Source organism: Poecilia reticulata, linkage group LG14 (genome assembly GCF_000633615.1).
Source record: "Poecilia reticulata strain Guanapo linkage group LG14, Guppy_female_1.0+MT, whole genome shotgun sequence".
Classification (NCBI taxonomy): domain Eukaryota; kingdom Metazoa; phylum Chordata; class Actinopteri; order Cyprinodontiformes; family Poeciliidae; genus Poecilia; species Poecilia reticulata.
Window position 1 is genome coordinate 9,362,727 of NC_024344.1, and position 27,434 is coordinate 9,390,160.

General features: G+C 39.8%; 1 protein-coding gene across 2 annotated transcripts in view; it reads left to right on the forward strand.

The window, feature by feature from the left end:
• Positions 1–231: 231 nt before the first annotated feature.
• Positions 232–27,434, forward strand: part of LOC103475741 (Down syndrome cell adhesion molecule-like protein 1 homolog) — a 70,998-nt gene continuing 43,795 nt past the window's right edge. For both annotated transcript variants that reach the window (XM_008427582.2, XM_008427583.2), the window contains exons 1-3: positions 232–808; positions 12,105–12,425; positions 17,616–17,762. In XM_008427582.2, the coding sequence (XP_008425804.1) occupies positions 553–808; positions 12,105–12,425; positions 17,616–17,762 (724 nt within the window). In that variant the 5' untranslated portion in view covers positions 232–552. The remainder of the gene's footprint in view (positions 809–12,104; positions 12,426–17,615; positions 17,763–27,434) is intronic.

Genomic DNA, 27,434 nt, shown 5'->3' on the forward strand with positions numbered 1-27,434 from the left:
TTCCTTTATACTTATGCAGTGGAGCTGTTCTCCTAAAATTGGGCAGCAGTTGAAAGAGAAAACAGATTTCCAGAAAGTTGCTCTGTCTTTGAGAGCGTCCCTGTAACCTTTGGTTTGTTTGGCACACTGTGCTCGCTTTGTGAACTTGCCATACCCCATAGCCCGCTCCTCTCTCCTCCTCTATCTGCAGTGTATTTCTGTGCGCAAATGTCTGCGCTCCCAAAGCAGACAAAGAAAAGCACAAATATTTGTAGCCCACCCTGTTCCGCAGCTGCATGGACCTTAACATCTAGCACCAACTCAGAGGAKAGTGTGCCAACCCCCCAAAAATAGGCTCCGAGTCAGTCTGAGCGACTTTTCCGCATCCATATTGCGCAGGAAAGAAAGCGCGGTCATCGGGGCGCACAGGTGGGTGCGCTCTCCAAACGCCCTCTCCAAACGGTGCCAAACGAGAGATCTTGGACACAGGTGGACCAAAACGATCAGTTGCAAAAGGACCCGATCGGCGATTAATTTCAGGAAAGGAAGAAGGGGGAAAAAAAATGGATTTGCATGCACGGTAGTCTCTTGAAGAGAGGAGGGGACATGGGCGGGGCCGAGGCGCCTCTCGTTTCCCCTCCACGCTTAGCGGGGCAGCAGGGCTGGAAATACCTCCCGGGAGCACAGTCGCCAGTCCAGCACGGAGACCCGCCTGGCCAAAAGAACGCGCCTCACACTTACCAGGATTGCCAAAAATTCCTGAAAAATATACCTGCTATTTATGGCATGTGGCTTGTAACTTTACTCCTGCTGTACTCTCTCCAAGAAGGTAAGAGAAATATAAATTATATTTTTGAAATATTTCACCTCGCGGTGTGAGATAGGCTTATTGGTATTAAAGTTGAACGAAAAGTTACATGTGGAAACTGCTGTTCATTTTTTTATTTTTTTTTTATTGCCTGCTGGTCTTCTCTCAATGCTCCGACTGGAAAAAAAATCTAAYGATGTGATTGAAATTCATCATTTAAATCAAATTAAGTAAAGCTGTTGCAGCTGAGAGAGTGGAAAATTTGAAAGAGGGTGCTTTAGTGGTATAATTTGAAGGATGTTTGGTGGGTTTTTTTTTTTTTTTTTGCAGCGCACCTTGGTGTCTCAGATGGTGCTGATGGCACGGATTGTTTTCGCATTACCAACTCCAGTTATGAATATGTAAAATGGCTGAATGGGGAGAATGAGGTGCAAACAGAGGGAGAGTGAGACAGAAATAAAAACATGCGCGTATCATGAGCCCGTTTGCGATTTCTCCACCAAGTCCTTTTTACACTCGAGTCCAAAGTTTCCAGGTGGAACATTTGTGATTTATTTTTATATCTAGGTGCTTCCATCTTGTAGCCTTTGCTAATTGCAGCTGTTTGGATGGACTGATTGGGAGGAGGGGGGTGTAGCGCTGGTTGCTACAGAGACGCTCTTATTTTTAGGATGAGATTTTTCTTTTTTCTTCTAATAATGACAAATTGTTGTCATTTGATGGTAAATAACAGGGCCCCTTTTCTTCCACAACGGCCTTATTAGTGTAATAGGTCTACACCCACATAAAGGCCGTAATTAGAGCATTCAGATTTGTCCTTCTTACTTAATTCATCGTGCCCCTTTTTGAAAAACGTCCTCTGATTTTTGCTGCCTGCAAATGCGAAATGCACCTTTAATATATTTCATTTGTGTTTCTTGTCCACGGTGCAACAAATCTCTAACCCTATTGTAAAGTTCATCTTTGTTCTTTTACAGTGCAATAAAAATAATCCCGAGTAAATCTGCGTCGAAAATAACAAATTCAACACTCTTAACACTAGAGTGTATTTATAGGCCTTTGTGCGCATCCTGCCTGTCTGGAACCGTTTTTATGTGATTTTGTCCTTATTAGCTGAAGCTTTGAGAGAGATAAATATGTATTTTTTATTTCTAAAAGTCTCGAGTACTGGGAGCAGAAATATGGCGGGTTTAGCGCATAAAAAGGCCCTATAGGTCCACCAGCGTATGAATTAAGTTTTTTTTTTTTTGTACTGGTTTCAAATGCAGACAAATTTTAGTTAGTGAAAAAATAGCTCTTTAAATATATCTTCTCGTATTATATATTTTTTTATTTCTACAATTTATTCAATGTGATTTGATAGCTTGGCTGAAGGCTCAATGGAATTATATTAAAATACGCAAATTTATTTCACCAAATGAGAAACTCCAGGGGCGTGGGTGCAGATTAGAGACTTGCCCGGTCATGTTCCTCCCTAATAGCGCACCTGGACCCCACGGACGTGTCCGCGCGCGTGTGCCAGTCAGCCAGCGCGGGCGCGTGCACAGGAGGCATGCGTCAGGGACGTCCCTTAATGGTTCTAGTGCATGCTTAGTTTTTTTTGTATTTTTTTTTTTTAATAAAACCAAAAAAAAATATCTTTTACTTAGCTGTCTCGAAAACCACTAAAAAGGAAAGAAAAAATGTTTTGGGGCCCTAAATGAAAAAAAGAAGAAAAAAAAATCTCCGTTACAAAGTCACTAATTGTTCTTCAAAAGTATTCTGTAATAAGAGCAACATTTTTAGGTGTACCTGAATATAAGATGTACAGTTTTCTCTTTTAAATTTACAAGCTGTCTTTACTGCAAACGTGGATTGATTAGCAATAAGTAAAAATAAATTCACATTCTAATAAACAGCCCCATAATCYCAAGCAAATAAAAATAAATTCAATTGAAATGGTAATTTATTTATACAAAATTGCAATGGTTTGATGTGATTTTTTTTAAATTAGAGGTGTTTAATGAGAGGTGTGACAGCAGCAGGGGGAACCATGCTCCTTCACACCACTGACCCCCCCTTCCCTCTCCTCCTTGGCCAATTTCCTTTCCTTCGCAAGACTCCAAAATTAAAGCTGCAACTTGAGTAATATGCAGCATTGTGATTGTGATTTCTCAAGCAGGCCTCTTTTTTTTCCTTTTTTTTTTACCAGAAAACCTCACGCTACTTAATTTGACTCTTAAGAACATGGAGGAAGGCTGTAAAAAATAGCACTCTTTGAGTTAATTTACCTGTAATTGACCTTTTTTTGAATGTGATTCATATAGTTAATTTTTTCTCTCTATGAAAAAATGAATCCACTGTAAACCTGATTCGAATAATATTTTTCGATTTTAATAATTTGCTTTTAACTGTTACGTTTTCTTTCATTCATGAAGAATAATAAAAAGCTGCTATCCAGAAAAGCCCCGGGGGGCAGCACAGCTGAATTTCCCCAGTTTGACTGAATTTATCTCATATTTTGTCTGAAAGGACTAACCAATAGAGGACAATAAAATAAACAAAATAAACAACATCCATGCCCGACATCAAAAGTGAAGTGAAAAAGTGCAAAATTTTCCCCAGTAAGAACTCTGTGTATCAACACAGTGTTGCTAAATTGAGCCAGACCTCCTCTGAGTTTCATTGGACGCCAGCATTGCACATTTTTCCGAAGGAGGGAGTGTTCGGCAAATGTCAAATCTCTGAAGCAAGTAGTTTTATTTTTTTTTTTCGTTGGATCTCCCTCTATCTCCATCTCTCTCTCCATCTCTCTCTCCCTCCCTCTCTTGCTCAGTCGCTTCCTCTCGCAATAACTCCCCTCCCTCTCTTTCCCTCATCACTAGGCAGAATTAAAGACTGGGGGGAGGGGCAGTTTATGCAGACTGTGCTGGGACTTGTGATCCACAGATTTGATATTCACATTAAGAGAGAAACTGGCTTCTTTGAAGTGAGGGGGTAGCAGGTCCCAGAGGACTGCTGAAGTAGCACACTTTTTTTTTTACTGACACAGCACGGTCCGGGGGGGCGGAGGCGTCGGTGGGTGCAACGGGTTTGGGGGAACAGATTGCTGGGGACAAGGGTGGGGAACAGCAAAACCCCATCCATTGATTAGATCCAACTTCAGAAATCTTAGTCCTGACTTCTCCACCCTACATAAGTCAGATCCCCGAGGATTATCTATAAGTTTACACCTCTCTACACTCCCCGCCTTATCTCCACCGATATTCAAGTCATACCCCTTCTCTCAATGCATCGCATCTCAGTGTCTCCTGTGCCGGTTTATGTTTCCACACATAGGTGCTTTTCCTGTTGCCACCCAAATCAAAACACAACTTTCTGTCCCACAAACACCTGATGGATGAGTGACAGCCAGATGGCAAGCAAAAAAAGAGAGAAGTAGAACTATTCTGGAAAAAAAAAGCAAAAAAAAAAAAACCCAAAGCTGTTACTAGATAGAGCTAAGGGAAAGAAGAGAGAGCTTTTCTAACAGTTCTTTCAGCTAATCTTGATGCGTTTCTGCAGGTCTGCTAAAGCTGGCCACTGGTGTATATATACATATATATATATATATATATATATATATATGTGTTGGAAATTATTGTTAGGTTGAGATTTGCAAGAGGGAACGAGGAGAGCAGACGAGGGCAGCATGAGGATGTGTTTTGTCTTGGTTTGGGCACAGGGGCATGTTTAATTGTAAAAATGTGTGAATTTGAAACATTTGGGAATTTTGGAGTTTGTTTAGCCCCCCTCCAAAACAATACAGCGTTGAACTTCGTGTGTTTGTGTGTGTGTGTGTGTGTGTGTGTGGGGGGGTGTGTGTGTGCGTGTGTGTGTGTGTGTGCGTGCACGCGCTCTTGTGTGCGTTCACATCCTGGAGAGGCGTAGATCAGCTGCATTATGCATGATGAAACCTTGCATAGGTTATGACTTCTGCTTCTCCGGCATACATATTCATGCATGGCTCACTGGCAGGGCGTGTAAAATAGTTCCCGCGACTCTGACAGCCTAAGCTGCAGCTCCAGCGGTGCCATCAGCGCCTCCAACACCTTCACTGTAAGGGCTGCTTTTCTCCCCGGAGCTGTGTCTGAACGAGGCTGATGAAGCCTCCAGGGTGAAGGAGAGCTGCAACAACACCTTCTCCAAAACCATGCAGCACCGTCAGTACTGCTACCAGCCTATCAGCTGCCCATGAGCAGCACAGGTTGGGCAACAACTGTTCTGCTTAATTGTGTTCACACGTGTATTAAATCCTCAGAACCAGTTTGGAATTCACACATTTAGAAAAAGCAATCTCCCAATATTTTGGTAGGTGATAATATTGTGAAAAATGTAAATTTTCAAAGATCTTGTGATCTGATTTTAGCAGGACTTTACAAAGTCCTGCTTTGTAAAGTAAAGCAGGACTTTGATGAGGCACACCTTTTAGTTATGTTCAACATGACTTTGAGGTAACTGTTAATCTTTTTTAACTTTCAAAACTGCTTGATCAGAGAGTGCGGTTTAAGTATTGAATACGTTTTTAACATTTTCCTGAAAGAAATATTTTGGTGTCATCGTTGCATTTTGAGAATCTTTCATTAATGTCAACCAAATACTTTGAAAAGTGGAAAACTGTGATAAAGCAAGAACCAAAACTTCAAGGAATTTGCAAGTGAAACGTAGATTTTATGATGGGAAGTTTTTACACTTTGAAACACTAACACCTGGACTTAAATTCCTGTGTTTGAAAGTCATGCTGCTTTCTTCACCTTCCAACTTTTAATACACAATAATGAGTTCAGGTGAGCAAGTCGAGAAGACTGTAATGATTTTGTTGAGAAGAAAATGTTTTCGTTTACAAAAATACGAGGTTTTATAGATTGGAAACTTTCTTTTAAAGACTCAGTAGACAACACAGATTATTCAAATCAATGTTTGACCAATCCGCATGTTGCATTTTTGTCTAATTTTAAATTGATTTTAATGCTACAAGAGTTGTCAAAATTATTCATTTTTGTGTTTCTGCAAAGTGAAGAAGAAATAAAGCTAATATCTCTGTATAAATACTAGGTCCATGTGTGACTATTCTGCATATTTCATATTTTGAACCAGAAGTGTCCAATTGCGTCCATTTTTTTAAGGACAGTAAAACAGCCTTCCAGTTTCTCAGGCATCACCTCGTAGATTTCAGCATTAGCATCATTAGCGGCTAACAGTTAGCCAGTAGCAGTATTCTTAAGGAATCACAAATCGTTAGAATATAGTCTCTAACTCCGCCATCCCGTTTCGTATTCCTTCTGATTCCCTTCATGCTGCAACATCAGAACTACTTTGAGGTGACATGGTGTTGGCCAAAAGATTCTGTATTTCTCTTTTTCACTTTTCAATTATTAACCAGCTAGCAAAACAGGAATACATTTCCTCCAACTATAAATCTGTCTGTAAAAACAATACAAAAGTTGTGGTTCTATTCTACGCCATAAGCTGCTCAGAGGAAACAGCCCATGATTGTTTATTTTTTAATGAACTAAGTCTTTTTTTTTTTTTAGAGAAAATCAGAAATGCACTTTTTGACCCCTGATAGTTCAATAGCTTATTACCTTGCTGTGTACTTGGTGTGTTTGGTAGTCTGGTTTCTCAACATTCGGGAGTGCAAGGGATTGATTCGCTTAGGATAACCAGTAATTGGTGGGCCACTGGATGCAGTTGTCACCAGTGAAACCTGTAAAATGAAAACTGCAGCATTAATGCTGGCTCAGCAAAAAATCAGCAACAATTCCTCCGGGTACTTCTTACCATCCCTCAAATATTCATTGCATTGCTGTTTACACTGGCTTATTTCATAGGTTATATGCTGCAGATTAATCTGGCTCTAAACAAGAAATATTCAGGGATTCATTTAAAAAAAAATTTTTAGGAAGAAGTTTTGGGATTTTGGATGTTTGTATGGCACAGCCAGAAAAAGTCAGCTAGGCAGTTTTAATTAGTTATGGTAAGGGATGCAATTAATTCTGAGGAAGCTACTTTCTAAATTAACTATTAGAAACAAGGCTAAGCATCAATAATTTTTAGCTGATTTAAAAAAATAAATAAAAATTAATTTTTTAATGTGTTCAACAGGATAACCTTTAAATATCATTAAAAACACGCAATATATTTATGTTCCTATATTTTTCTATCACTGGCGCAGTGGTTACGGTTTGTTTTCTTGGCAGCGTAAGCCACCATACTGGTTGGCACAGGTGGTTGTTGGCGTTTGATCTGCTGGTTTTAAATGGAGTGGAAACTCTGCCGTCCTGGCACAAACGCAACACCGAGCCTTTGACCACACCTGGTGGGCTGGATCTGTGACGCGCCGCCTACAGTTGCCCTCTATCTGCAAAAAAAGCTGTGCCCTTTTAGTCAAAATATAGCATTTTGTGTGTTGTGATCTAAATTTATCTCTCAGTTTTTACTCCTTATGATAATTTCAAGATAATGTAACGTGACAGTTTTCAGGCAGGCTGTTTTTAGTGTTAAAATCTTTGTCCCAGTGGGGAATGGGTGGAGCTCGTCTTCCACCCATCTCTTTGCTCCACAGAGATCCATGTTGTAGAAATAGGTCAATTAAAATTAGCCTTTGCTTTACAATGTGCTGACAGTCAATAGTGTCGTAAGGATTAATACTGGTGTTACGTTTATTTCCCATTTGTTTAGAGTTTAGACATTGCCACAAAGTAACTCATTGCAGTTACACGTGGTCTCTTTCTGTGATTCTTATAATGTTGCTTCAAAATTGAAACCAGAAAGGTTAAATACTACAGTCTCTGTGATGAGCTTTAAAGAACATTTTAAAGTGTAAGTGTGTTATTTAGGAGCTAAGCAGAAGTTTGGTAACATATTAAAATGTAGGATTGACTAGGAAAGTATTCAAGATTATTTTATAAGAAAAGAGTCGTCAACAAAGTGTGAAAAATATTTCATCATAGAGGAAAAAACATCCAGCTCTCTTGTCTGTCAATCAGTTGTTTGCAGTTCAGTGCCAGTCTTGAGGAATGTTGTCATGCAACATAAAGTTATATATATGAAATCAGTAGGACCATGTCCAAGAAGAAATGTCAGAAGATGTAGTTCTGCAACCTTTTCAGGACAGGACAATAATAAAGGGGGGGAAAAAAACTAAACCAGTGTGATATAGGTTGTTTTTCCTCCAACTATCAAGCTGAAAGCCTAATAAGCCTAATATCTGCAACCTCTGGAGTTTTTTATTTATTTCATCGCATTATTTTATCTGCTTTCAGCAACATAAGTTTTTTTTTGGCCAATTCTGATTAAGACTTATAATAATAATAAAAAAAACTTTTCTGTATTTTGTCCAGACTATGTGCCATATGCTCAGTTTTGATCTCTTTTGCTCTACTGCAGACAAAATGGTCGTATCTTAATTAGCTTTTCCTTTGACTTTCTTCTTAAATATATACCCTATACTCTTTTTTTTCTCATGCATATCTAATATATGTATATTTAACAAATTTTTGTACCAGTTTCTGTAACAAATATCTCCTGCTGGTTGTGAAGCATAAATCTGTTGTATAAAATTTTTTAATACTCTAAAAATGTAACTTTTGAAATTGTAGTTTTTATTTTTTGACATGGTGAAGAGAGTAATTTAGAAAAACATTTTTCTTCTTTGTTTTGTTGTTGCTTTTCCTCTGCCACTTATATTGTTTGCAGGGGGATCATCTTATCAAAATTATGTAGTTAGTTTCTCTCTTTGTAAATATTTAATAAGTTATAGTTTAGCTTAATTAGAAAATCCTACTTTTATATTACATTGCATCTAATATAGGAGATATGGGAAATTAAATATTAAGAACCTTATAGCTTGTAGCTGCGCTTTGTAGCTGCTTGTGTGAAGCTCTAGAAACCACATGCGTTTTCATTATCCCTTAAGTCTATCAGCATACATAGTGCAAGCATATATAGTGCAACATTTTGCACAGAAGGTGTTGAAAAATGTAAGAATTTTTGAACACTGACCAATAAATGGAATTTCTCACACTTTATTAGCCAGCACCTCTTAACTGGCTTCTGTAAAGATTGTCAGATACAAGTTTTTCCATCTAGCCAGCCGACTACATTGAGTTATTGACTTAGACAGACAGACATGTAGACAGACAGACATGGTGTTTGTTCAGACATCAGGTTGTCAGATGATGCCCTAGAAGGAAGCGGTATGTTTTGGCTCACATCATAAAGAGATGTTTTTCTCTAATTGATCTGCACTAACAGACTGAGTTTCTACTTAAAATGTTTAGGTTGATGGTTTGTAGTTGCTTGGTGGAGTTTCTGAGCCTCCATTGAAAGCCACTTTGCCTCCTCCCAATATGGCTGAGTACAGGCCGTATGTGAAGGTTTTTATTTTATTTTTTTTATCTGTTTTCATGTGTGCATGTGTGTGTGTGCATTTTGCATGGTTTTGGCACAGCTTTGACATGGTTTTGAGTAGTGGGAGTTCTTTCTGATCCACTTCCCGCACCATCAGTCCCAGCGCTCTGCAGCCCCCCAAATGCCCATGCCTCCAGGCCATATAATCTACTGTATGAGAGGGTCTTTCGCTGCCCACAACCCCCTCCCCCCAAGCTGATAGGGCGACCCCTCACTTCCCTACTTTACTGCTGTCCCCCCATTGGGAGATTATAGATATTGCAATTTTTAATATGGGCTTTATGCTCAGGGGCTATTATCAGTAATCTGCGGAGGGGAGGGAGTCTGACCTGGTTTTTGCAGCCCACCGCTGGACTGCCAGACATATTTTCATATACCATCTGTAACATGTTGCCCAGATTKATCAATCTTTAACCAGGAATCCCCCCGTCTTCTAAAAGAAGCTACAATTATTGATAAACCTCATCGGCTGCCTTTCTCTTTGATTCTGTAACATAATATTGATATTAACAATTTAGAACAACAAAGKTTCCATGTTTGACTGGATATTTTTGCATTAATTTATTATAAGAAAAAGGTAAAAASCACAATTCTGTCAATTCATCGGTAGCGACACATCATATCTAAAGTAAACTTGACTGATGTTATAGAAAAGTTTATCTTGTTGCTTTAAATTTTGCATGGCATAAAATTTCAGTAAATTTAAAGATTTGATAGCTAGYGATCTTTACTGTCTCTCAAATAATATTGTCCAGGCTGACAGAAGTTAGAAAATAATATTCTATTCTAATCTCAARTCAAAAATGTTTCTGGTCTTGATAGTGTCAAAATCAGTTCAATTCCTATGCTTTAAATATTCCGTGCTCAGTCTCCCAGTGGCCAAAAACCCTTTTTCTCCCCATGAATAAAGAAAACAGCACTTTAACCCAAATGTCCCTAAAAACATCTCTGACTTATTKACCTTTTTCCACCCTCCTGACCACAGAGATCCCTGGTTTGTGTCTTGCCAGCTACCTCCAGGTCAACGTTTGTTATAACRAGAAATAAAGCGTTTTCCTGTCAAACCCCACCCCCAGTTCATCGAACTCCCTGCCCACTGAAATCGGGCGCACTAAATCTCTAACTGCCTTCAAATCTCTCTATAAAACCTTCCTCTTTGTAAAAGCCTTTGGCAATGTCTGAGATATTTATTACAGGTTCTATTATTCCCCTTTTGTGAGTCAAAACCTCCACACCTTTCCCTCACTGTGCAGCATACTGTGCCACATGAGGGAAACGTTAACATTAAAATAATAATAATYATACACATATCCACATGTAGCTGTCTACACATTTCCAAAATGTCACATTTTTTTGTTTAATAATATGAAGTGAGCCTTATTTTCACAGCTATTCRATCTCAAAAAGATATTTTCCAAAATAAATTTTACTTTTTGGTGAAATCTTTGCAAAATATCTCTGCTTGTTGAATATTATACTTGCAACAAGTGATTGTGCTCAGTGTTTCCTAAAGCTGAACAACTATTAATTGGAGTGGTAATATGAACATTTTTAAAAAAAGAAGCAACACAACAACATGAAAGAGGCAAATGTAATTATTTTTTTTGATCACTAGTCGATTTTGTAAAAGTTTGTAATAAAATGTTAATGTAGAGAGAAAAAAATAAAGTGATTTTATGCAGTTTGTAACCCAAACTTTACATCTTTTGGTGTCTTTGAGGAGGAGCTCTAATAAAATCTGTCCYGGACTGAAGGGGGGAACCATTTGGTCAGTGGCTGTATATGAGATAACATGGTAAATTAGAGTCAGAAGTGGTTAAATACCACATCTGTCCATCAGAAATGTCCCCCCCCCCATTAACTCCTCTTTTAATAACTCCCAAACCTGGTGCGCCCCCCCTCCTCCCTGAATTTCTCCTCTTTTAACTCTCCTTTTCTCTGTTGGAGGTGTGTGTGTTTAATCTGACGGCCTATGAATAACACGGCTACGTGTGTGTATTTGTGTGTGTGTGTTTTTGTGTAAATATGTAAGGAGATTAAACAGACTTAAATCTCTGCGTCTGGCATAGAAATTCCAATCACATAACCTATCAGCGAGTTCCCTCCCTCCCCGTGTCTCTGTTTGTCTTTGTGTATCTGCACACAAACTGTATGGAGGTAACGGACTCCTCCTCCTCCTCCCCCCACCCGGTCCCATCCACCTAAACCATCACAAGCTTTAGCCCAAATCCCTGGCTTTTTGAGTCACATGACTGATGTTTGCAGCTGGACATTTGACATACATTTATTTTGATTATTTTGCAACACGTCTGAAGGACGTTCCCACCCTTTTAAACTTGTTTCTGTTGTTTTGATGTGGGCAAGAGCCATTACAATGTGGGATAACCTGGAGTAAGTATAATAGTTGAAGTAAAGATGTTTGACATGGTTTTACTGGCTTTAATAATAATTAACAAAAATCTTTAATAATTCAAAACATAAAAAGCAAGAAATACTTTTTGCTTTTTGATGGGTTTCACACTGTTTAGTTGATATTGATATATAAAATGTAGAAATATGGCTAAGACTGAAGATCAAAATGGAACAGTGACACTTTCAATAAATTCAGGTTGAATGGTGGTCAGTGGTACCAAAACATGCCAAAAGAAGGACACAGGTATTTAGCAAAGCACACAACAAAATGTTGAATGATCTATGAGGGAAAAATCCTCAAAATATTGCGCAGTGTTTAAAATTGTAGCGTCATTCTAATCTTACCTTTTTACCACATCGGTATACATAGATAATGGCAACTGGCCCATGCCTACTGCGACGTTTTTCTTTGGTTTTGGTGTTTCCACCACATCTGACTTATAAGTGCTAATGCTTCGTCTGTTTGCCTCTGCAGTACACAGTGAGGATGTGGGCTCTACCAGGCTGTACTTTGTAAATGCCTCCCTGCAGAGGGTAACCTACTCCAGCTCAGTGGGGGTGTCCCTGCCCTGTCCTGCAGGGGGCACCCCCAGCGCCATACTGCGCTGGTACCTGGCCACTGGCGACGACATCTACGACGTGCCCCACATCCGCCATGTGCACGCCAACGGCACCCTCCAGCTGTACCCGTTCTCGCCCTCCGCGTACAACAGCTACATCCACGACAACGACTACTTTTGCACCGCCGAGAACCAGGCGGGCAAGATCCGCAGCCCGAACATCCGCATCAAAGCTGGTGAGTACCAGCGACAGACACTGATTTAAGCAGAAAATAGAGCAGATGTGATTGACAGCTGCAAAAAAAACAAAACAAAACCCAGCCCACACTGAATCACCTGCCCTAAAATAGCCCTTGACCTGAACACAGATTGACCTAGAACAGAGTCTGCAGAGAGAACATCTGCATCACTCACCACATCAGGCTCCGGCCTTTACTCGCACCTATTAGACAGAGCAAGTGATGAAMCGCTCCAACATCGGCCACTGAGAATGAGTCTCATTCAGCAGATGGAGTGTTTAAATATTTCCATCTCAAAAGAAAAGAGGAAGAAACTCCAGTCACTTGAGAAAAGGTCAGAACAAAACAGGCTAAGGACATTTTTAAAGCAAATGCAAGATTTCATAAAGTTGTTGTTTTTAAWACTTTAAAAACAAAAATACATACTGTCTTATCATAGTAATTATTGCCATACTGTAGCTTTAACATATTTACAGTAAAAGTGGACTCTATGGTTCCTAACCAAATCTCCCATGTTTGAAACATTTAATCTTTATGGATTGCATTAGAGATGCACAATATTTGAAATCGCAGCTGTCCACAGTAACGTGTGCACTTCAGCAATCACAAAGAAATGCTTGGATGCAAAATTGGATTGGCTAGCGTCTTTTGTCTGCCATACATTAAATCTCTGCTTGCAATGCATATATTTTGCCATTTGCATGGACTATCTTTCAACGCTSCTTAATGATTAAAAGTGAAATAAATTTTCACTCTTTTATTGTATATTTGATGGCTGAAAAGTGAAAAATAAAGACGTTCTCCTTTATAAAGTAGACGTCTCATTACAACATATAAASCATTTACATGACAACAATAATGGAAACCTGTTCTTTAAAGGAAAGGTTTATCTTTGTTATGTTAAAAATGTATCTTGTCTACAACATTTTGAGGGGTAAAATCTGAATTATTGATCGTTGCATCTTTGTTGGATGTACAGGAGACTCCACTTCTTCTGCTTCAGGGTCAAARATGTACGGTTGCAGCCATTTTGACATGTTTTACGTTTTGAGACATACAGAGGATCTGGACCCTCTGCTATTCAGAAACAGTTACTTGCTGGGGGTTTGGACTTTGTTATAGTTTTAAATTTTACCCCTAAATTAAAAAACTTACTAATAAGTTGTAACGTTTTAATATCTGTTTACCATGGTAACTAGGCCATGCTGTAAACTATATAGCAACATGCTTCTCAAACTGTAACATTGAACCCAGRTCGCTAATTGATCAGTTTTAGTGTTTTGACAGTGAAGGGAAGGGTTTCTCTTTAGCAGAAGATGTTTCTTAACAGATTAAATTTAACACAAATGCATGACTAAAAGCTACAAATGGAAGCTGCTTTTCATATCGTTTTAGCATTTCATGCTAAYATTGCAAATAGTGTTTTGGCTGCTGAAATAAAGGTTTAGCTATTTAACAAAATTTAGCAATCATAATCTAACATCCACAAATTTCTACTCTGTTCAGGTAAACTTACTGTGTTTCCTGGGTGGTACATATTGTTAATAACCTCTCCTCAACCTGAAAAAAGGGTGTTCCAAAAAGTTGGCAACCCTAGTAGATGCTGTCATCTTTTTGGCACAGCATATATTGATTTATTTCACAAACACCAGGGAAAAAATCTTTTCCATAGTGCATTAGAATGGATGATCAATCATCAAACATCAGCAGACACTGCAGCAGTCTAATTTGGGACATTTTGACCTGAAGTTGCCTCTGTTGCCATTACATTCAGCTATTTTTCTCCATTTTTTTGTGTCCTTTCTTCATCTTGTTCCAGACTAAAATGCTTCTGTAATTTTCTTTTATTAACAGACCTAACCAATATGTTTTTTTTTTATTAATTCAATAGCGTTAGGCTGCTTTAAATAAGCTAAGTTTCATCCAGAGTTTCAAAGAAGAAGTACATTTGGGGTTTTTGGCCCAGGAATACAAGCAAAGAACCCAATTAACAGACACTTCAAACACACAGCTGGATTACCTTTAAGCCACATCCATTGTCCTGCTCCGTACCTTATTCCGCTCATTCATTCAGGCCACTTTGGTCCCTCCCCCTTCCCTGCTGTCATCAACATCTGTTTCCATATTCTGCCTCCCAACACAGGCATGAACTAATACTCATATTCGTTCTAATACTAATACAAGAGCCAAGTGGGGGATTTGAGCCGGGACCCTGAGCGAGGCGGCAGCCGGTTTGCTGCCTTCGTTCCCACATGACCAGAAAGCCCGGCCTCAAGAGCTGAGGGGGGGGATTAGCGCTAAGCAAACATCCTGCCGCCAGCGGCCTGCGTCAAGCCCTGGCACCGATGGCGATCAGGTCACAATCGGACAGAACGCAGATTTTTATTTGGTTCCCGATAGTTTTGCGCTTCCTCTGCCAAAGAATGGTTATAAACAAGGATCACTGGCCAACTGCTTTCTGGCGATAATACCTGAAACTAAATTAGAAATACATGAGTTTGAAAATATTTATTAAAACGAGAACCAGGCTGATCTACTGCGCCCGGTTTTGTCTATTTTAAGAAGATGTAAATTTTTGCGCATGGCTTCTTCCCTTGTTGCAACGGGGAATGTATGCATGCTATCTCCGTGTCTGTTACCAGGCAAGGGATTCCGAACCAGTCTCTTAGCAACCTTCAGATACGTCCTAGCTTTCATGTCATTTTGCTAATGAGCTCCTGCTCATTCAACAGAGTGTAAAATATTGCCTGAACCTGCATAAAASCAAAGCACCAACAAACTCCCCAATGGTTTTTGAAGCTCTGTACATTATATCCTTGTGAAGCTCCGTGCACAAATGGTGTTGATGTCATGCCAGCGCTAGAAAATGACTTCCTTGATTATGTTGTTTAATGGCRGCCTGAGTCATACATGGTCAAAGGAGAAGTAAGACTACAAGAAATCGAATGTTGTTTCTGTTATCCTATTAAAAGGTATTCCTGGATAAAAAGGGGGGRAAAATCGATTAAAGATTTACATTGCATTTATTCAGTTGATAACATTCCCCATTGTAAAATATAATTTGATCAATTTCTGAAGATTGTCCAGCTATCTTATGTTAACCTTTCATCATATTTTTCTGCTTTAAAAGTTGGCCATGAAAGTGGGTACATTGGTGATTGTAAACCTGATAAAGCTCTTGATTTACTTGTTCTCCCACCGTCAGACCGTCCCGTATTGTCACCAGATAACACTCATGACCAAAAGAAACGGATCAAAATGGGGATGTGATTTTGGTTTTTGTTTTAGATGGATRGATGCTAAAAGACCCCAAAACAAACCATTTTTAAAAAAATGTTTTCCTGTTTTTCCTTTGGAAGAGAAACAGGCCCAAAGTTTTGCAGMTTCTCCTCCACACTTAACAGTAGAGATAAAGTCTATTTTCACATATTCATCTTTTGTTTCACACCAAACCCACCTGAAGCGTTTGTTGCTTAAAAACTCCAACTTAGTCTCCTGTGAGACTGTCCTTTAGTCTCACCTAACTAAAGGACACAGTCCCTGTTGAAGTCCCAGCGGAGTTTTAACTTTTTATGTTTGCAGTGATTGGACAGAAAAAGTTTTTTTCTGGCATCAGTCATGGACAACTGATGTGTATAACATCTTACGGTTGTTGGAGACCGTTGGTGAGCATACATGCTCCTGTTAGCTACAGTGAGCCTTTGTGACTTTTTATTTCGCTTACCGTTGTCTTCACTGTGTGATAAATTAGGACCCACATTCAGCCTACTGGTTCTGGGATAGAAGAAATGGGCCTGTGTTCATTGACATTTATGTTCAAGGGAAACAGAAAGTCAAAGAGTGCTACCCAGATGTGCATTGAACCTCTGATGAACATAAAGTTTAAATTTAAAAACTGCTTTAGCTACTTCAGTTATGTGGCTTGTAACTGGGCCCAAATCCAGGCAGAACCAGAGGCAGAAAGGTGAAGAGCTTTTATAAATGATAAATAAATAATTACAAAGGTGTCATGAAGGAAGCATGACATAAAACGGGTGTGAGTGTAATATAAAAATGAAAACCAGGAGTTTAAATATGCAGGAAGGGTTAAAATGACAAAGAAACCAGAAGAACTATTCATTGGAGAAGTTGTGCAGCTGTGGCAGGAGGAAAAGTGAGGAGGGGAGACTAATTGACAGGAACTGAGCTAAACTAAGGGCCCTTCTACAGGGAAAGCTTTTTCCTATAAAGTGGGAAGGTTTTTACACGTTTGAGCCCCAGGTCCACCTGGAAACGGCGCTTTAGGAAACTCTAATTGTGTTTTTTTTTATGGCTTACAGAGTGAAAATGTCTGCCATGTGGAAAACAAAAATGCCTTTTTTGAGAAAACCCTAACATATTAACCCAACCTCCTTGCATAACAACAAAAGGCAGATTACATGTTTGTCCTGTAGTTCATGAGTTTCATAATACATTGCGACATGGAGAAGAAGCTCCACTTCGCTGTCTGTCCACACAAAAGACTCCGCTCACACTTTGTGGTTCGCCGCCTTTATATTCTTGTTGTGCTTCCCGTGTGGAGGCTTTATGCACACGTCGCATGTGCCATGTTCAGCACCTCTTAAATAGTGTTGCCATGTGGATGAAAAGATTTCTGGAAATGGTCCCATGTCTACACGGGTGTTTCTGATACTGATGTCCCATCTTAGAAAAAKAAATTCCAGACCTARACCTCAAAATGGAACTACAGAAAAGATAAACACCAACTTAAGAGAAATAAATCCAAATGGACACGGAGCAGAACACAAAAGTTGTTGAATAAAAATGAACAAAACAAACACAAATGAAAACCCTGCGACACACTTTGGTATGTTTTAGGGTTCCAAGAACCATTTCACTGGGTATTTTATTAAAAACAATCAGTTTTTAACTGAATACATGTTCTCCCGTTGATGATTGAATTTTTCTARATATTTCTGTGTCAGATTATGTTCCTTCAATAAAAGAATAATTTATTTTGATGCTGTTGTACATTCTTACCAGGCGTGCCATGAAATGCACCCAGGACTCTTCATTCATATGTTGACAATGTCTTATTAAGTATTACACATATTAAATTATTCTAGACTTTTATTTAACCTCTATTATGAAAATAAGCTTACAAAATTCTATTAGATGATATTTTTTTGTGTGTGTGTGTGTTTGCAGTTTTCAGGGAACCCTACACTGTGCGGGTGGCGGACCAGCGCTCAATGCGGGGCAACGTAGCAGTGTTCAAGTGCCTCATTCCTGCTGCCGTGCAGGAGTATGTCAGTGTTGTGTCCTGGGAAAGAGACACTGTTTCCATTGTTCCAGGTAGGAAATCAAATAGCTGATTGGAATTTTATGTRATTTTTTGTGTGTGTGTGYGTTGGAGATTTTGATTGCTTTGCATTTCCTGGATGTGGGATGTCTTTATCCTTTATTTCTTTGATTTTGTGGGAGGAGGGTTGGATGCGGCGCTCTGCTTGACCGAACTCCTAACGTGTGTCTTCTGTCTGCTTACCGTTCTGGATCACTGATCTGGTGGCCCTCGTCCTCCTCCTCCTGTTTTTTTTTTCTTGACATTTCCCTCTCTCTGTCCCTCCTTTCACTGCTTTCCTCATCACACTCAGTTTTCCCCAGCTAATGTCAAGTCCTGCACTTAATTGAGCTTGACGCTAAAGAAAACGAGAGACAGACTCTCTTCCAAAAGTCCCACCGTTTCTATTTCTGTCCACTCCCTGCTTGTCTTCCCACCATGTCCTTGAAGAACAGGGCCACAATTAGAGACACAGGATGTCAATAGGACTGGTGCCCTCACATTCATCTTCATTAACCTCATTTGGGTGTGAGTGCGTCTGACGGGGAAAGATACAGAAAAAAGTTGAGCTTGATGTTACGTGCAGCACTTTGTGCATTTTAAATTTTATGTTTGGAAAGAATGCMAGCTTTATTTGCACGATCCCTTTGCAGAAGACAGAAATTAGCGGGAAATAAGAGAGACGCAAAGAGGGTAGTAGGGCAAGAATGGCCTTAGGTCCTGAAGCAGATGGTGTTTTACTTCATATGTATGCAAAAACACACTGATACCATGTTGCATTTGTACTGTATTCTCATTATCATTTCATCAATTTAAAAAATTTTTCTGATGATTTAGCTTTTTGGTATCCAAAGCGCAAAGTAAAGGAGGTTATTAAATTGTTTTCATGTTTACAAAGGTTAAACATTGTGGGAGATGCTATTGAATTAATTTCCTCCATTCTTCCTTACAAAGCAGCTCAGTTTCTGTCTCGCTGCTTGTTGATTGGTGTTAGCAGCTCTTTTCAAGTCCAGACACAAAGTTTCAACAGGATTGAAATTTTGGTTTTGATTTGGCCACTTCAGAACATTAACCTCGTTGTCTTTGAACCACTTCTGTGTTACCCTTCCTTTGGGTCCTTGTTTTGCTAGAAAGTAAATGTTCTCCCAAGTCGCTTGGCAATCTTGACCTTGCAGTGCTTACTGCTGAGAAGCATCTTCACAGCATGATGTTGCCGGTACCATTATACATGGTGTAAATGGTTCAATATATGCCTAATGAGTTATTATTGTTCTTTTTTTGTCATAAATGTAAAATTATATTCAGTAGAATGCTATGTACAAAACTACGACGAGAACAAAACATTTTTGTAGCCACAGTAGATGATCTAATTTGGATGTGTCATTTCTGAGTGTATATTTACGGTTTCTGTGTACGGGTTTGTGAGGCTGCTGTGTGTAATTAGGGGTATGTAGGTCAGTTGATGAGCAGTGAGTGTGAGAATCAGATGCTGTACGAGACGAGTTGCACACTGAGCTCGGCTTACGTTTGTCTTCGGCTGTCAGAAACGTAGCACATTCCAGTGAATCTGAGTCARAACATCACATAGAAACATACGGAAGTACAAACAGGCAAATATTTGGGAAACATTATTGATGCTTCAGTGTTAACCATCACCAAACTGTCTTTGTGCTTCATCATGGTCTGCTTCTCCAGTGAGGGTCTCTCTGGATAGATCTAATGAAGATGTGAAAATTAAAATTGATTTTGTGACTAAAAGCTATCTGTGTGTGTGTGTGAGCGGCTGACTGCCTGCCACAGTCCTGTCAGCTGGTCTTAAGAAACACAGCAGGAGGTGTTACAGCTGATCYGCAGAGAGTAAATCCACTGTGTAAAGGTGAACACGTCTCCTTTGTCTCTGYACACACTTGGGTCATTCATTTAATAACTTGCCTTTTTCGTATTTAATGAGAAAACTTTCTAACTTTGCTCTTGGACCATRAAATAAAATAGATTTCATGAATGATGAGAGTTTTATTTGAGCAATAAAATGAATAAATATTTTTAAAACAATAGTGATGAGGCTTATCTAACCTGCCTTTCATCTCGCACATAAAATAGCGCACCATGATGAGTATATGTTTATAATTCATATGGACTCGTTTTTACCATCTTGGTGATCTTCATCTTAGAAAACGCTGTTGCATATAAGGATGTTAAGAATRTGCATTTCTCAAAACTGAGCCTCACTTCATACCTTATTAACATCTAAGTCACAAACAGTGAATCTCCACTGATTACAGTTCAGTATTCACAGGTTCACAGATGTCTTTTTCTAAAACATTCAAAGAAAATGCAGTTTGGGAACAGCTGAACTACCTACAGTTCACCTTAACGTRCTATTGCCTGGCGTTTGCAAACCAGTCAATCCAATTGATTTTCCCAGGAGCTTATTGGCTGTACCTCGAAGAATGGAGATAAGGRAGACTGTAGACGTTAGCTTCTGCTCAAGAAGCTAACGTCTAACACGGTTTTCCATTGTGTTTATTAAAACATGTTACAGTGCTTGATGTTTGAACTATTAAAATAGATGGAAGTATTTTCAAAGGGGATCTCAAGTATTTGAGTGTTTTAGTGGATGTGGTCCTAACCCCAGCGAACACCTGGAGTCCACTGCATGCCCTTAAATAACACTGGATATTATATTATCTACATTACTACTGCATAGAAATCTACCAATCAGAGATCTGTGGACAATTAACCAGCTCTGACCTGATCAAACCAGTTTTAATAATTTCCATTTTCACTTTAGTAACAATGTTCTAAGTTTTTCTAGTCTTAACYACTTGTATTAGAATCAGAGGTGTGTGAGACAGAAAAGTTTCTGTAATGACTAGASCTGAAATTTTAGACTGCCTTTTGCATGTAATCCCAGCGATTAGCATGATTAGCCTGGTAAAACTTATATCAGTTCCCATGCATATTATGTAGACAATGCAGGTTTTACCTTCACTAWGACTTCTTAAAGACTCCCAACATTTCCAATTTCAAATTCAACTTCAGAGGGCAAAAAGCATTTACTCAAATCGACATTTCACTAAATGAAGTATAATGACCATATAAGTCTAACTCTATGTTGTACCTGCCTGAATGAATAGTCCTTATGCTTCAATAGAAGTTACATTTTTCTTTTACATAGCTTCTTTTATCTGTGTTTATACAGGCGATCAATAATGAAAATAGCTAACTTCTGGAAGGCGCAGGGCTAGAGCGTGCGACATAGACTTGACTCCCCGATTCAGCCATCATACGTTTGAGTCCTGGCCCAATGACCCTTGGCGAATGTCTTCCCGGAAATRTCTAGCTGGAAACTTTGTGATTGTACAGCAAAGACAACTTTTRTTCAGGAAGTTGCAGACTTTCCTGTCCAGTTTCATCATGCGCCCTGGTTCTGATTTATAAAGACACTGAGTTTGATTGTAGTTGTAGTCATCAAGAGGGGCTACAAGATGGTTTCTACATTACTTACTGATTTTTCTCCATTAATTGATTGTTTAAATTCGATTTGATTTAGTTGGGGTCTTGAAGTCTTAGAGAACCGTTGCCTTCAGAGGAAGATTTGTGCTACGACTGACCTCAGGTGCAGTTCATTCCTCTAGCTCTCCTCTAAAATTTCCCACCATCTGGACACAACATAACGACAAGCAAACGCCTAGGCAGCCCTGCTTCTACTGAATTAAAAATGCAAATTCCCCACCTCATTTTCTCTCCATACCTGTACTTCTTTCTCTTTTTTTTGTTTACAGTGGTGTCATTACGTGCGGACACTGATCATTAGCACCAACATACCGGTCGGAAGGTGGAGTTGATGACATAACACAACACAGCCGTGTGCCCTTTGAACCCCAACAGGTTCCGTTTTGTCAAACACACACGTTACCCATCTGGTGCATCGTGTGTGTTTGCGTGTGCATGCGTGTGTGTGTGTGTGTGCGCGTGTCCCCTCGCCTGTCCCACTTTCACGTCCAGCCAGGACAGTGAGTGGGGTTTAACAGGGGAGGGGTGCAAGCAGACTGACCTATTTCCCTTGCACTACACTGTCCCATACTGTACGCTGCCTGCAGTTGGGCCTTCGCAAGTGTGTGTGTGTGTGCGTACAATGGACCCTGATGAGACAAGGGAGACTTGGTAGTCTTAAGTGAGGATCTGAAGCAGGATAGCTGGAGCAGGGACAGAGAGATGGAGAGTTTGTGGACAAGAATAAAAACAACAGTGGGGCCTGCAGATCCAGGCAGCCAGTCTAACTAGCAGTAAGCTAATGAGAGGCTCCGATGAATAGAAACAGSACCAGCAGATGGCTGCAGCCACATGGTGGTCCACAGAAGATGCCCCGCAATGCTCTGTGTAATCCACCTGSTACACAGTTTGCTCATATTTATGCGTTTGCAAAGAAGTCATATGATTTACATGAAATCTAGTCCAACAACAGAAGTCCTCATTGTTGACGGCTGCGTGAATTTAATCAGTGGAAGTGTGTAAATGCTGCATTAAGAGSCCCTGCAGTGCAAACTCAGATTCTACAGGGACTCACCAGGTGGCGAGGTCACTTACAGGCTACATTACAGATCGATCGTTTGTCCCTCRGGTCCCAGTTTGATGTTAGGCCGTTCAATAGACATGACAGCACGCAGCCTATAAACACACATCCATTCAGACAACTGGAAAACAACAGGCAAGATGAYCAGCTTGCAGAGAGTGTTAATAATTCTGTGAATGACYTTTRAGATTAGATTTTCATTCATATTAAAACCTTAAAATACTCAATTAAAAAAGGAAAACGAAACATACTCTAGYCCAAAGRAAATCTGGAGATGTATTTCTGATATTTTGTTTATCATGACTTGGTGCTCGTTGGAGGTTTAAGTCTTAAAATCTGAACAAAGTCAATTTGAAGTGCTACTTTTGTAAACACATCAGTTTTCAGCAAAGTTTACAGACCAAASAAGTATTGATTCTCCTAATAAATAAAATGTCTGTAGCCACAAAATGACTCCTAGTTAGTTTACATAAACAAAGGCATCAACTTTTTATTATAGTTGAGGATTTTCATGAATTACGCCATAAAATCTTTTGTTATACCTTGTAAATTTAACTTTGACAAAAGTAGTCTCGTAATTTTGCCGGCATGTTTATTTTGACTGGAAGTAATATTAGTATTTTGGATTCTCCCAGTCAAAGTCCCAACTTGAATCTGGGAGAATCCGAAGTGAGTTGATGCTTTGCGGCGATGGCCTTCAAACCACAAAGACGTTCAATTCATCACCAAGGACAGATCAATAAAATACTAAATGAAAGATGCAATAATTTGRTCACTAATTATAAGATGGGTTTAAGCGCTGCAACCTCAAAGAACAAGGATATAAATAATTTTAAAAATTGGTTTTTTTTATTTACGTGTTACTTCCCCCCCAAACCTCATGCTTGTTTTTTTTATTATTATTTTTCAAATCCAAATCTGCCTGAAACATAAATAATAATTGGTTTAACTTTACTTTTGTCCTTTAGGTATGATACAAAAAAAAACAAAAGTTTCCTAAATGACAAAATACTGTAGGTTCAAATCCAGACTTCTGCTCTTTGCTCTCCCATGTTTCTGTGCATTTTTACCTGACAACTCGATRTTTGGGTTATGCACATGCTGCGTAAGGTGCCTGCTCAGTGATTAAAAAGTGATTSTCATGAGGCTCTGCAGAGGTGCAGCAGAGGGGTGACAGGGAGACCTCATGGAGAGCAGCGGCGTGTGAGGACACGATGTCTGTTTGTACTGTAAATCTGTGCCTGTGCACTCAGAGCAGGAATACATTAATAGATACACTCGTCTGGAACACAGCGGACTCTTGTAAACAGTTGTCTCTCACACGCACGCACGCGCCTCCAGAAAGTACAAGCAGTACAAAGCACAAACACGCATTGCTCTCAAATCCAACATAGTAAAGCCATTTTCAGGTTTTGCATGAGGCAGCCTGAATGTGGAGTACTCATTAAACATTAACTCGGGACACATTAAGGCAGAGCTCTGCCCCGCTGCGTGACGGCTGTCCTGTTGTTGTTGTTGTGTTCGGGCTGCCTGGGTGCATCGGGGTGCTGTGTGAMAGAGGAGGGTGGAGAGCACGTGGCATCCCCAGGGCTCTTGGAACACAACCCTATCGACCATCGCCTCCCCCCATCATCATCGGGTCACACATCATCCTTCTCCCGCCTCTTCTCTACCTCTGTCCCATGTGGCACGCAGCAGGGCACAAGGTTGGGGGGGGGGTTATTGTCAGGACCGCATCATGCAGATGAGGGTGCGGCTATACGCACATGCAAACTTATCCTAAATGCGCTGAAATTTAGCTCTGATTTCTGATTTTGTCTGAGAACATGAGAACAAGTGAATGATTACCACTTGATGTGTGGGTTGTTCACCTCTGCCGCCTTCTCTGGGTATTTTTGCCCCCTCTCTTATTTGCCCCGGTGTGCTGAGAGCAGAGCAGGAGCAGATGGAGTGCTGGCAGCCATCTTTTACTCAGTTAGGTTGAATAGGCACGTGGGTGGGTGTGTTAATTAGCACAGATAAGTGCGTGTGTCTGCATGCGTGTTGCCTGTGTGTTCAAGGGGCACAATAGGCATAATTATATCTGCTTGAGAGGCCCAGTTGTGTGTGTTTGGGACAGGGGGGGGCTAGAGATGGGAAATGGGGAGTGGGGTAGAAGAGGCGGAGTTCAGCAATGACCCAACTGCAGGCTTTGTGTGTGCAGAGCAGAGGGCTGACAAGTGTCGGCTATTATTGACTATTTACACACTGCCACAGTCGCCTGCTCGCGTGCATTTAACTCGCATAATGCATGCACTCCATCGTGGCTCGCAGTSGCTCCCCTCTGCCTCCGCTGGCTTTGTGTCTCCGCTGAACACAAAACGGGTGCTGCGCGGGCATGTTTACAGTGTGTCAGTGTATCAGTGTCACTCACTGTAAGAGGAAAAGATGGGAAAGCCCCCTGCGAGCACATCACTCTGACAGGAATCTGGCCACTGTCTTTTCTTCCGAGCCAAGAAGTGTTGGTACGGTGACTGAAAGAGAAAGGGAGCCAGTACATTTGGAAAGGCTTAAAGGAAATAAAGATTTCATATAGAGTWGGAAATTATTCTGTTTGGTTGTTGAAGTTGGTTACGAGCTATCCTGAAATCTGATGGATGGTGTAAAATCAGATCTTTGATGTTTGTTTTTCATTGTTTTACATTGACCAGAAGTTTCAAACCTCAGTTGTCAAATTGATGCTCACAAAGTCCACAAAAGCCTTGGAAAACTATTCAAATATTTCAGCTTATTTCTTGAATCTTGTCTTATCACAGTCGCAACCTTCAATTTTGATTTATGTGGGTTTTTTTATTCTAGTCAACTGTATTGGTCTGTCACATCAAATCTTAATAAAACATGTTTATAGTTGTAATCATTTTGAGAGGTGCAGTGTGCTCAAAAACACAACAAAAGTGTATTTTCATTTGAGAGCCAATTAGCTGCATCTTTATTATGAGGTCTTGTCATTTCAGGCAGGTCAAGCCGGTAAGATTAGCATCGCTCGTGCACTTTTTATTTTCTATATTTTCTAAAAGTTAGGTAAACGATTTGTCCATACTGGGGCTGCAAAGGATAGACACTAATCTTCATCCAGAGTCTTTAAGAAAAAGTGAAAGCAGGAAGGCTTGTGTCGAGGCTTAAAGTAAAAGAGGTGAAGGGTTTATGTGGCCTGGAGTGGGAATAGGATTTAAGTAAAGAGGTTTTACCCCCTTTTCTTTGGCTCCCTTCCATGCTTTTGTTAAGGCTAACGAAAGACGGATTAATGCGAGGAGATTATGAGCGGCTCTGCTGGGAAATTGTGTTTAAGGAAATGTTTATTTACTGAGACAAAGGAAAGCGTGGCAAGAAGTTTGGATCTGGTTTTCAATCTTCGTGTTTCTTTCTATCATTACGGAAGGCAGTGATTTTATTCTAATCCTGGCTTTAGAAAGAGCTCCTCAACTTGCAAGAGTCGGGGAATTACAGCCTTGTTTTATATGAGATTTAATCAGACAGTCACATGGAGTAATTCTGTCTAAAATGGACAACTTCATGTTTATGAATATCCACATTTACAAATAACTCCGTTTTAACTTATCTGACACCACTGATCATCTAGAGTCTGGGAGGAATCGTGATCAGGGATTGAACGGGGGATCTCTGGGGGTCATCCAGGCACCATGTTCCTACATGACCTCCCAATCAGACCTATTGATTCTCCTCACTATAAACTGTCCAAACGTACAGATGGGTCAAGTCAACACTGCTGGCTGAGATCGAYTGCAATGGATGGGAAGATGAGCRGCGCACAAACCAGAAGGGCCTTTGCGAGGTTAACGTGACGGAAGAGGACAGAGTTTTCTCTCAGCTGTTGTTTGTGGATTAGCTTGTACATACAAAATGTTGCATGTAGTCAATAATTCAACAATCTTCAGCACATGGTTAGTTTTCTTCTCTGCAGTCAAAGACTCTTAGGACTAAAATCAGCTAAAAACAATTTTACAGAAAACCTGTTTGAACCTGGGTTGCTCCCTTTGCAGAAATATGTTCATATTTTACAGATAAGTGGTTTTTATCAGCCAAAAAGTGAAAGCAGAATATAAGAGGAAGTGATTAAATGCATTTAGGGTGCAAGGTAAGGCAAGCCTTTATGTGACACTGGTATGTAAACACAAATATGAGATCAAAGGTGCAATATGTAACTTTGAAAAAAAGGAAGAAAGTTTATKTTTATATACTGTCTGTTATGAGACAAGTAATCTGTGAAACTATAAATTTTCTCCAGACAGCTATTATTGCAATCTGAAAAAATGCAAGGCTCCTTACTAATTAGAGCCAGGAGGAAGGTCTTAGCGCTGTCAATCAATCGCATGCACTCACTGCTAAATGTGTTAATGGCGGAGAAGCAACTTACCATTACAGAAAAACTGTTTATTCATGACAGGCTATGCTAGCTGTAGCAGAAAGAACAAGGAGGGGAGAGAGAAAGTGGGGAAAGAGGAGCGCCACACAGAGGGTGATTGACAGTGCTAAGATCCTCCTCCTGGCTCTGATTGGTTGTTTCTAGATTACACTGGAAGAAGATTTTTCACAGATTATCTGTCTCATACTATACTGTCACAGCATAGTGGCAGTTTCAATAAATGTGTGAAAAAATATTTTAATAATAAAAGTTACATACTGCAACTTTAAATAGAAATTTTAACAACAATAGTAGTTTTTTTGTGTCATGCAAACTGAAGTGTATTCTGCAAAACACTATCAATCAGTTTTTTACCTGTCAAAACTCATAGAATCCTGAAAGCAAACTGGGAAGCCCAGACCAGTTAGCATATGGGAGGAGATTACTGCCCCCGCAAGGCGAAGGTGCAAAATGTGCCAACAGTGAACTGCACATGTCAAGCAAACATGTACAGTTTTTGTGAAGTGTCTTGAGATGGCATTTGCTAAATTGTAGCTATGTAAATAACTGAACTGAACTGAAAATCAACCTAAATTGCTTTTTTTCCCCAAATTGGACCTTTCTACTGTCTCACTTCTACAATTGATACTTGACCCCTGACCACACGTCACTGATATATATATATATATATATATATATATATATATA